This window comes from Syngnathus typhle, linkage group LG13 (assembly GCF_033458585.1).
Source record: "Syngnathus typhle isolate RoL2023-S1 ecotype Sweden linkage group LG13, RoL_Styp_1.0, whole genome shotgun sequence".
Lineage (NCBI taxonomy): Eukaryota > Metazoa > Chordata > Actinopteri > Syngnathiformes > Syngnathidae > Syngnathus > Syngnathus typhle.
In genome coordinates, this window is record NC_083750.1 from 10,787,171 (window position 1) to 10,798,603 (window position 11,433).

At 45.8% G+C, this 11,433-nt stretch overlaps 1 protein-coding gene across 4 annotated transcripts in view; it reads left to right on the forward strand.

Moving 5' to 3' along the window:
- The first annotated feature begins 722 nt into the window (after positions 1–722).
- LOC133165380 (zinc finger protein 521) overlaps positions 723–11,433 on the forward strand; it is a 72,465-nt gene continuing 61,754 nt past the window's right edge. For 3 of the 4 annotated variants that reach the window (XM_061294994.1, XM_061294995.1, XM_061294997.1), the window contains exons 1-3: positions 946–1,079; positions 1,717–1,760; positions 8,720–8,779. In XM_061294994.1, the coding sequence (XP_061150978.1) occupies positions 1,721–1,760; positions 8,720–8,779 (100 nt within the window). In that variant the 5' untranslated portion in view covers positions 946–1,079; positions 1,717–1,720. Of the gene's footprint in view, positions 845–921; positions 1,080–1,716; positions 1,761–8,719; positions 8,780–11,433 lie in introns of those variants that run through there. The other variant, XM_061294996.1, reaches the window with a different exon arrangement.

The window sequence follows — 11,433 nt, forward strand, 5'->3', positions numbered from 1 at the left end:
TCGTCGAGCATTTAGTGTTGCAGTCTCTGCGCACTCCAAATTTTAAATTGAAAGGTAGAGATACCCTATAGAATAGAGACAGCTTCATTATGGAGTCACATCATTAATTTTAACTATTGACTTTTATGGTGTGCGTTTTGCTTTTACTAAGTCAAATTGCACTGCACCAAAGGCTATCAAAGGGTGTTGCTAATTTCCATCCACCGCAGAAGACTGTTTGAGGGGCGCCCTACTCTGCCTGTGCAAATAATGAAAGGAAAAAAATCCAGGAAAGGCTTAGAAAGCTCCGATAAAAGATCATACACATTTTATATTCACTTAAGCTGACTGTACCCGCGATTGAAATCTGCCTAGCAACAAGAGGCCGTGCAAAATTTACGTGTGATATTATATATTAATAATATCATATATAAAGCAGCACATTGTACCTGTCTGTCTATTTTTATTGTATTATATATCGCATTTTTTCTATCTGTATCTCATTGCATCATATCGTAGCTACCCGTCATATCACCTGTCTGCATATCCATCCATCTTCAAAAAGAAAACCCCACCAAAAAAAAAAAAGAATAAATAACAATGTCATGCATTTTGCATTTTTAAAAAGTCGTAAAAGTTGATGTGGTGGGAAACGTGTTTTACCGCGTGCGTGCATGACTGAAGGTAAACGTGTCTTTCTTCTTTCACCAGAAGGGGGACCAGTCCGTCTGCTGTACGGGCTGATCGACGGACGGAGTGTCCGCCGGCGGACTGCAGGAAGAGGCGACGCCAGCCAGCCAGCCAGCCCGCCAGGCCCACTTTCCACTTTGCGGGGCTGGGAGCGCGACTCCGGATCCGGAGCCCGGTGCGAATCCAGGCGTCCACATCTTGCAGCGCTCCCTCGGATTTTAATCATGCCTCTCTGTCTGTGTGTGAGTGCAGGCAGGCTGACAATGATTTCCTCAGTGATTACGTACAGAGCGAGTCCCTGCGGGGTAGGGGCCCCCTCTGGAGCCATCCTGATGGCTTTGGGGGCCTTGCTTCCATTTTCCATTATTATGTGGACTACCGGAGCGACAGCGCAGTCCAAGACCTTGCAGGTTTGTGATGAGGAGGGAGCTTCCATCTTCTCTCTGCTTCTTCATCCTCCTTTTAAGAGCAATTTAGACGTAGACTCGGAGCACATCCGCGCACCTAATTCTACATTAGCTCTAGTCCTCTGACGCGCGACTACTTTTTGTGTGCTTAGCTGGATAACCCGCCCCAAAACTCTTATTTAGTCCCCTTTTCTCGTTTTTATTTTTCACGGAAGGGTGGTTTGTTTTGTTGCACGTTTTTTTTCTTCTTCTTTTGCACTCTCATACCGGAGAGCTCTTTTCCACCACCGCGGATGATTATGATGATGATGGTGGCGGGGGTCGAGAAAAAAAGCAAATATTGCGTTTTTTATTCCTGAGCGTGCACACGCGTGACATTTTCACGGGGAATGGCAGCACGTGACGGAACCACCAGAGCCACGTTCTCGCACTTTTCCCGGGGAAATCGGACCTTTTAAAAACACGTCTTGTCTACCTGCTCATCACAAAAGCCAAGAAATTCTTCTCCTCCAAATAAATCGCTTAGCGTCGCGCGCCGGTGATGGTCGCGAGGCAGCCGCGGTCGAGCCCACGCGCATTTCGAGACGTTTTTGCCACTGAGCCGTTTTACGCACATTGTCAACTTCAACGTTTTGTGTAGGATCATGTCGCGGCGCAAGCAAGCGAAGCCAAGATCCCTCAAAGGTAAGCTGGCTCCCAAAACAATTTATTTGCTCTTCTTCTTTTCAACAATAACACCACCAGCAACAGCTGAAATGTTGCTTTGCTGCGGGCGCATTCCTGCTTGCTGGATATGTTTTTTGCGCATGGAAAAATCATTTTGGACCGGTTCGTTGAGGGCGGGTTCGAGCGTGCGTGCGTGCGTGCGCACGCATGTGTGCGCGCGCGCACGGCTGTGCGTATACAGACGCAAACATCCGGAGCAGCCAACTTTAAGTAAAGGAATGGCGTGCACGGCAGTCACGTGAGCAAAGTAAAGCAGGATGAAAGTGAGACTTTTTGTACGTATGCGTGTGTGTGCGTCCATTATCTTTGAGGCAAAAAGTTGGAGACAAGAACTTTGAAGATTCCACTTTTTTGGGGTGTTTTTTGGGGCAGTGTGGTCAGAGAAATAGATGCAGACATGCAAAGATGGATACTTTGGCAAGGGCGGGCTGGGGGTTGAGCTCTGGTTCATCCATCTGGCAGCCATTGAATTTTGTGTCGTCCCCAATTTTGTGATCATGCATTGGAATCTTTTCCACCTCGTCACTCCTCCTCGGAAGTCTTCATCACAAAGGAATTGCTCTGCAGTAGTGCAGCCACCATTTGCAATCAATATCCCCCCCCCCCCCCCCCCCCCGAGAGTGCGTGCACGTCTTCGATTCTCCGCCGTCCTATTTTTCCTCCTGCTCCAGCCGTTTGTTTGGTTGTTTTTCGTCACTTGTGCGTTTTTGCAGCCTGTTACATGCTACAAGTGTGCCATGCAAAACATCTGTTCCGACTCCTGTGCGAGCGAGAGACAGAGGGAGCAAATCAGTATGCAAATGAAGCCAGTTTGTTTTGTCATCGTCGCAGAGAAATCAACATTTTACGTCTTTGTTCCGAGCGAAAGAAAGCAGGTCGTCGTAGATTTTTTTTTAAAAAAAAGGGGAGAGCCAGATGTTATTTACTGCTCTTTGTCTGTGTGGCTCCTCGGGGAAGGGGGGCTACACTTATACAGATGTCCACAATAACTTTCCTTGTCATTCCGTCTGCCTCGCTATTGTTCAGAGAGGAAGCGCCGTCATCTCCTCTCGCTCTTTCGAAAATGTCTTTTTGCCCGGAAGATTGCTAATTCGTTATTTTTGCCTGCAGTTTGACTTTTTGATGCCTTTAGGGCAAAGGTCATGGTGGCATGGACCGCACGAGTAGCCCACTGGGGTCTGTTCCGAAAAGAACCGAGTAGTCGTAGGACATCGTGATTTCCTAGGAACGTTGTCGTTATTGTGACGAATTAAGTTGATCCGTGTAGTCTCACAAATGAATCTACTCGGATACGATCGGCGGAGTCGCATCGGCAGATATTTCGCGTTTTATGAGCGATACATCGATGACGTCATTGATCGCATCCGCGGGGTGTCAGTGCCCTTCCTCCCTCCATTTTCCATGTATTGAATGTTTTATCAGTGTTTTGGAATCAATTGTTAGGGTTTCATTCTTATTTAATTTTCACATCAATTTTAGGTCAATTTGTTACCTTCCAAAACGTTGGCGAGCCAGACTTGAGCGCGAGCTAATGCTAGCACGGCTGCCTTGCATTCTTTCATTTGGCCCTCTCCTCAGCGTTGGCTACTTGAGGGTGTCCAAGTCTGCTCTTGGTCCCGTCAGGACAGACAGACAAGAAAAAAGGGCAGGCAACATTGCAGCTCGTCTTTCAATTAAGCACGCCAGACAAAGCGGGCAATCTTATTGCTTGGGGGAATAAAAAGGGAGCGAGGGGAGCACGTATATGCAGACGCGAGATCTTTCTGGAATCTCCCGCGCGCGAGCGACGACTGCCACGTCGTCCGTCCCGTCGTCTGCGCTCTCCTGAATGAAGCGCGCCAGCCAGCGTGGATGTTTTCATTCGAAGCACAGACCGCACTCTCAAGGCCCTCGCCGCTGACGTGTTTATTGGCCGAAGAGATGAGTTTCCACATCGGCCGTGCGCATATATAAATATATTTTCCGCGCCATTTGCATTTGAGTGCGACGCTGAAATCGCTGCCGTGTCATGTCGGCTTTAAATATTTCATGTTGTGGAGGAGCTGCAATTAGCCTCCGCGTGGGTGAACTTTGGGGTGCTGCGTCAAGTCGTTGGACTCTTCATAGAGGGATTGGATTTGGAACTCCAAATTTCAATACAATGTTATAAAGTTAAAGTCCCAATGATCGTCACACACACACACACACACATCTGGGTGTGGTGAAATTTGTCCTCTGCATTTAATCCATCCCCGTGTGATTTTCATCCATCCCCTGGGGGAGAGGGGAGCAGTAGCCGTGCCGCGTTCGGGAATCATTTGGTGATCTAACGCCCCATTTCCAACCCTTATGCTGAGTGCCAAGCAGGGGAGGCAATAGGTCCCATTTTTATAGTCTTCGGCCGGGGTTTGAACCCACAACCTTCCAGTCTCAGGGCGGGCACTCTACCACTGGGTAGCTGGTAAATTAGTTGGGCGCTTCAACAAAATATTTTAGATTCTGCTCAAGTGATTTTCAACAAATTGTCCCTTGTGTTGTCCCCCAACTTAAAGATACCAATTAACTCAGCAAATTTGAATTGCTTGCTTTGTTCGACCAACTAATATATTACCCATAGATGTTAATAATTTATATTCTAAAGTTGTAGCCACTTATCTTAGTCTTTTAGCCCCTCCCCCTAAATGGAGCTACATCCTATGAAGGAGCATTTAGTCCTTGCCCCTTTTTGCAATGTTGACACTGTGCAAGAGCGTTGCATTAGCATTAGCATTTGAAGGCCTACTTGAGCTCTATTTCCATGGCGGTTGCCTCAGAACGTGCCGTGCCGTCTTGCGGGCCGTTAATGGACCGTGGCATAACACCCATTAACACCTTTCTAATGTGACACAAAAATATGGTTAGGATTATCATTAAGGAAATTATGATGGAGCCGTTGGTTTAAAGGAGAAGAGGGGGAAAAAAATCCCATTAGCACGGCTGTCAGCGCGCTTGACACGCGGCTGAGGCGAGCCGGACGGGTGCGTCACGGGAGCTGGCCGATATCTCCTCTTATTTCGCGGCGTGCGTCTGTCTTGTTGTCATGGATGGTCTGATCTCCAGACAGTGATTGATCCCCACCGCGTTTGCCTTTTTTTCTTTTTTTTGCAAACCCAAATGAGATGTCGCCCGGCTTATTTGCATCCCTCTCGTCTGACTTGACTCGCGTAGCCCGCCGCTACATTTGCAATCATGGCGCCGCGCTCTTAATGAATCCTCCCTTCTATATATAAATGAAGGATTACAGACATTATGCAACGTGATTAACATGCTGCTCCATTGCAAATTATTTATGACACTAATCATCAGTTCAAATAATGCTCATTAAGAAAGTTAGTCATGTGTGCGTGTCCTCCACCCGCCTCCTCCCGGGCCTAATTGAAGAGGGTTGACCTGCGCACCCCCAGCTAAATTGAGTTGTAGTCCCCGTGGCGAGCATCTCCTTCGCGGTCAGTCAGGGCGGATTACAGCGCCATTGTGCTTGCCACCGTATCGTCCGGACGCCTTGTAACCAAGCGGATGAGTCACGCGTATCCACAAAGACACGCGTGCACAAAAAGACGGCTGAATCGGGGATACAAAAGCTGCAAGGTTATTGGAAAAGCAAGCTCGACGTAATCTGCACAAAATGCTCATCGGCGGCCATTCGCTGCGAATGGATTTGCCTTGTTTGGACGGCAAGGTGAATTTGTCCACGTGAATCGACATAATTGGTTTGTTTGCTGAACTTTGTGGACCGTACGTCGGAGCAGCTTGGAGATTTCTAAGCAACAAGTGGATAGGATAAAATCGAAGGGGGATGTATTCCGGGTTGCAACTTCTGACCTGTTGCTCATACCTCATTTTTGTATCGACACTTGTGCAAAAGATTTGAACTTTCTTAATTCTTTAAGTCATTTTTTTTCTTCATGCTAGGGAGAATGAGTTACATAACATTTTATAATCACGAGGTATCGGAAAATCCGCAGCTAATCAACCTTGTTGAAATGTATTGTGGAATTTTTATTGTCATTTCTTACAAATTCTTCAAATAAATGCCGATTAAGAGTCAATAAATGGATCATTTGTGTAGCTTTGTCTGCACGCAATTAACTCATCCCCAAAAAGGGAAACATTCCGTCGAGGGGATTGTCACTCACGGTAAAATGACAGCCTCCATTCATTCCCGTGTGTGTGTGTGTGTGTTCGGTATTTGCTTGCTCGGTTAATTAGTGGCCTTTAATGTTGCAACACTTGTTGTGGGATTAGGTGGTTTTTTTTTTTGTTTGTTCGTTTTACCCCGCTTTGCACTTTGATAATCAAAGGAGAGCGGTCCCGTGTGGGTTTGGTATTGTATCAACAAATGCTTTTTTTTTTTCCAAGTAATGTCAAACATTAATTAACTGATAGCACTGATTGTGCCGTTGCACGAACGCACGTCACATCCGTCCCGTGTCGGTACGAGATAATATTTCGTATCGTATATTTGTCTTTGCTAACATCTTTGCTCATTTGCGTTGGCATGTCAATGGCCTTTTGCATTATATGTTAGCATTAAGCTATCTGTTTTCTGACATGACATGATTTGGTTGGGTGTTTTTAAATATATAAGATTTCAATCTTAAAATTTCAAGCCGTTTAAGCTCCATTGACACAATGAGCTCAAGTCGAAACATCAGGATCACAAGCCAGGTGCGCTTAACCAAACCCAAAACGTTCCCGCGCTGATACCGGACGATTTAGAGACGTGCAGAATTCTTCTCAAAGTTGTCATAATGAGCAAACTTTTAATATGCTTCCAGCGGGCGACAAATCATTCCCTGACCGCCAGGGCTTCTTATGGTATCATAAAAGAACATTTTCTGCCCGAACTCCCTCATCTCACCAACAGGGATGGTAATCAAAACAAAAAGAGAAACCGCTGCCACCAATCTCTGATGGAACCACGGGGGATTTATTAGGACCCCCCATCCCTGGCCCCATTTAAATGATCTCAGGCGCGAGGAGCTCGACGGCGGCGGAGAAACTCATTAAACTCTCAGGGCGTCAGTCACCGAGGCCCGCTCCGGCGGGAGCGCCTCGGCTGATTCCGCCTTCTGCGGCGGCGCCGGGGGACGTCCCTCCGTGCTGTCCGACCGCGCCTCTTTGCATTAAATGACGCCGCTAATTAATAGCCGAGGTCTTGATTTGTTTGCCGTATGCGGCGTTGGGCAACATTTACAATTAGAGTGGTCATGGGCAGTTTTTCAAAAGGTTCAACAAAATAATCGGATGTGGCTGGATGTAAATTGGAGTCTCTGGGACTTCATAGTAAAGTTACGGGAAAGAAGTCTTGACGCGAGAAGAAAAATGTTGTAATCTTATATATAATCTATTCAATATTAAATGAGCAATATTGCCCAATTAAATCGGTCGAGCAATGAATCGCTCGGGTCCAAATTGCGACTTCATTCCTCTAAAATTCTGGTTTTGTTGTAATGTCGAGAAATGTTGCATTTTCAAAAAAATGCTGAACGCAGAAATGATCTCAATATTTGGACTATTTCAGTTGTAATCATATTTTCTCATAATATTGCAACTTTAGTCTCATAATGGGTTTATTATTGTTTCTAAAAAAAAAAAATCCTGCATAATATAGCATCTTCCTTCCCATACTATCCTTTATCTTGACATTGTTAAATTTAAACAAAATTCTCGCCATATTGCAACTTTGCCGTAGTTATTTTTGTTTTTCTAAAACTTTTCTTAAAACTTTTTGTACTTGTAATTTGACAACATTATTCTCCTTAATTCACAATTTCACCATTGTAAGGTTTTTTCTTGCTACTTCTTACATTATACTTGCAATATTGTGTCATGTTTTTTAGAAGTACATTCTTCCTGTTAACGTTGACCTTTCCCTCGTTCTTTTTTCTGCCGTGCTCGGCTCCTGCAATCCTCATTTGCGACAGCCAAACTTTTCCTCTTCATTTTTCACGGCGCTTGGACTCCCCGCTCGCACGTGACTGGCGCTCCCCTGAGTCGAAAGGCTTCTGCCGCCATAGGATCTCGTCTTAATTATGCAAAGTACAGGATATTTTGCAGCGCTTTTAAAAGCCTGCGTCGGCAGTCAATGGCACTCCCCTGCCGGGAGGTCCTGTCACACTCCCCCTTCACTCCGAGCTGGCGGAAATGAAAGGCTGGAAAATACATAATGGAGAATGCAATTCAACTTCACGGGTGGAACGCAGACGCATGAGAAGCCGTCAGCGAGGCCTTCATTTTACATGGAACAGGTGGGAGACGCTTTTGTTCTCCCCGCTGTTAAAATCCATTTCACTGCTCCTACTTGACACACCGCTTGGAAACCTCACATTGTTAAAGCCGGATTTTTTTTTGGTCTCGTTCTTGCCGTCGTTGCCTAAAAGCCATCCGAGTTGCTTCGCGCTAGGCAGGGACGTAGCTAGAATTTTTTTTTGTGGGGGGTGGTCTGGATGAGAAAAAGTCTCACTGAGGAGTGGCCATGTTGTGGTCTGGAGTGCTGGTCCCTATTTCGGATTCTGGACTTAAGTGCTGCTTGTTTTGGCACATCCATTTTCAAGTCGCCGCCTGATGCACGAACCTTCTCAGCGAAGCAGCTTTCACTGGAGCCGTCTTTTATTCATGAATGTTATTTACGTGGTGGTTGCTTGCCTTGCTGCCACTAAAAGTCGTAAACAAGCCTCGTGTGGATCGCCAATCCGCCGAAAGCAGTTCAAATATCCCGGCAGGGTTTTTTTTATTTTGTCCGGCTCCCTATGATTTCAGTGCCAAATTAAAAAAACAAAAAAAAGAGGGAAATCTCAGTGTGTCAAAGTTGTTTTTGCACTATTAAGCATATCTTTGCCTGACTATTTCTCCCCCTCCCTCCCCCTCTTTCTCTCTTTCTGGGTTTGTGGCAGTAGAAGACAATGTGACAGAGGAGCAGCAGCAGCACAGTCCCGGGCACGCCGCCATTCCGAGCGGTAATGCTCCATTTCATATTTCATCATTTTTGTCTGGAAAGTGGATCATGTGTCTGCGTATGTGTGTGTGTGTGTGTGTTTGTTGAGTTGATGAAGAAACGCGTTTCCTGTTGTTGAGGCTTTTATTGAGTAACCTGCATTGCTGCTGAGTGTGTTATTCCCATAATATTGACTTCACTCAAGTAAGAAGAAAAAAAAATCCTGCTATTACCACTGTGAATATTTTTTCTTGTAGTATTTTTGGAGATTTTTTTTAAGTTTTCTCATAATAGCATGACTTTATTCTTATACCAAATGCCTTTTTTCATCTTACTCCAGCAACTTCAACTTTTTTTCCGAAAGTGTGTTTCTGGGAATGTTATTTTCATGCTCATAATCAAAACAACATTTACCGTATAACCACAGATATTTTATTTTTCTCCCAATATTCGACTTATCCTCACTACTTCATTCAAATGTGAGATTTTCTTTTTCTTATTCTAGCAACTTTAAAATATTATCCCATTATTCTCCTAATATTCCAACTTTATTCTCTACAAATATTGGAACTTGCTTTTTAAAACATCGCTCCATAACATTCCGACCTTTACCTGGTGACATAATTATTTTCATTTCAAGAATGGCCCTAAGACTGCTTGGTGACAGGCCAGCTTGCCATTTTGATGGACGCGGCCACAATCTCCATTAACCCCCCCCCCCCGACAAGCTTCGGGTTTAATCGCAGCTACCCCCATGAGCGGTCAGCAGGCCCCCCGCTTCCTGTTTCTCATTCATCTTTGACAGGAGGCTCAGCCAAACGGCAACAAAAGACAGAAAGACATCATAAAGAGCAAACGGCGAGACTTAATGAGGCTTTTTGGTCGCCAGCCCGACCGAGCCAGGCTCAAGACGCTACTGCGAGGCTGAGTGTAATCCAAACCACATGCCCGACGCTCTTTCTTCCCGCTTCCGTCCCTTTTCCTTCTCCCGTTTCTGGGAAAAAATGGCGTCGTCGTGTCTCAAAAAAGGACTCGTGGCTTTGCCAATCTTCATCTCGATGATTCATCTCCTATTTTTTTCCCAAGAAGAATTTCTCAGGGATCCCAAACACAGAATTAGACGTATGCATTAAATCCTCACTTAATTATTAATAGCGGTTAACAATGCGTGGAGCTAGCAAGTGTGACCTACTGTACATGTGGATGTACTGTATGTGCGTATAGATAGTACCCAAGTTTTTAGATATTTAAGTAATGAGGTGCTGCCAAGCATGTGAAGGTTATTCAATCTTAATGTCCTCCTATTCCTGACAGCCCCCCCCCCCCCCACCCCCCCACTCTGATAAAGGAGCGCACTCACCTTTGATCAGGCCTACCGACATGTGTCGACAGAAGCCGCTCGCTGGTTAAAATAAATTCTTAATTTGAACTTGGGGGTGGTTTTGGAGGAGGGGGTGGTGGTGATGAGGAAGCAAGGGTGGGGCATCAGAGGATCATGATCTCCGGGAAGCGATGGGGAAATAAGGAGAGCCGCTTGAGCGGGTAATTATGTTTCCAACGGGTGCACAAAGAAGCTCAAAAGCCTTGACGGAGCCAGCTCGGCTTGAAACCGCTGCGTTTTCTTTTGCATCAACTACCACCTGCAAAAAAAAAAAAAACTTTCCCCAAAATTCAAATGTAGCGTCGTAGCCCTGATCTTCGCCACCCTAAACTGAAGACATCCATCATATGATAGACTCTCTAGTGGCGTTCTGGTGACATTTATCACGCCACAAGTTTCATCCTACGCCTCCAAGAGTCCCCTGGACACCCCCACCCTTTATATTATTGAATATTTCTGCACTTAAATATTTATAAGCCTTGAACTGATATTCTCCTCTGCGCTCCATTAGCTCCACCAGGGAGCACAGGGTCCCTGGCAGGGGATCCCCCTCCCTGCCTCCCCTCTGTTATGGTGGCCCGCTCATACTGAGACAGGTAGTGAAAGGGAGGAATAAATGCTTCCATCCAATTTTCATTCCATCCCCTTCATTAAGAATTTTTTTTTGCAGGGATGTTGCAAAACGGTTCCCGAGATTGAGTTGCGAGATCGTCAGGTAGCGGTTGCGCGCGACGCTATTGATCTGCTGTCCGGCCCTCAGAGGCTGTGAGAAGATGTCCTGATCTGATAGATTACTGTAAAGGCCCACGGGCGCAGGAACCTCAAGTATTGACGTGGCTCTGTAATCCCAGGCTTGGACGTGACCTTGCCGTGTCAAGCGCCGGCCGGCCGGCTGGCCCCTCCCCTCTTCCCTCCTCTCCTCAGCAGATGTCCTATCTGCCCCTGCCACCTCCAACATGTTGCATTCATCATTGCATCAGAAATGACAGTTCTGCTTATTATGGGATTGCTAAAGATAAAAAAAAAAAAAATATGAGTGACTTTTAATCTTTGTGGGCTGTGCTCTTTGGTGAACCACCTCTGATGTTGTGTTAGCAATAGCATTGGTGCTAACCCTACTGTTGGGCACTTGCGTGAAATTTGGTATTTTTACACTTTACCTTTATGTAAATAATGTTGCTGACACAAGCTTGTCACTCGCTTACAATGAGAATGCATTCCCCGCCATTGCCAGAGTGAGCCACAGTTTTTCTTCTTTAATTGTCTGATTAATGGGCCAGTCAGGAACTTTCTCA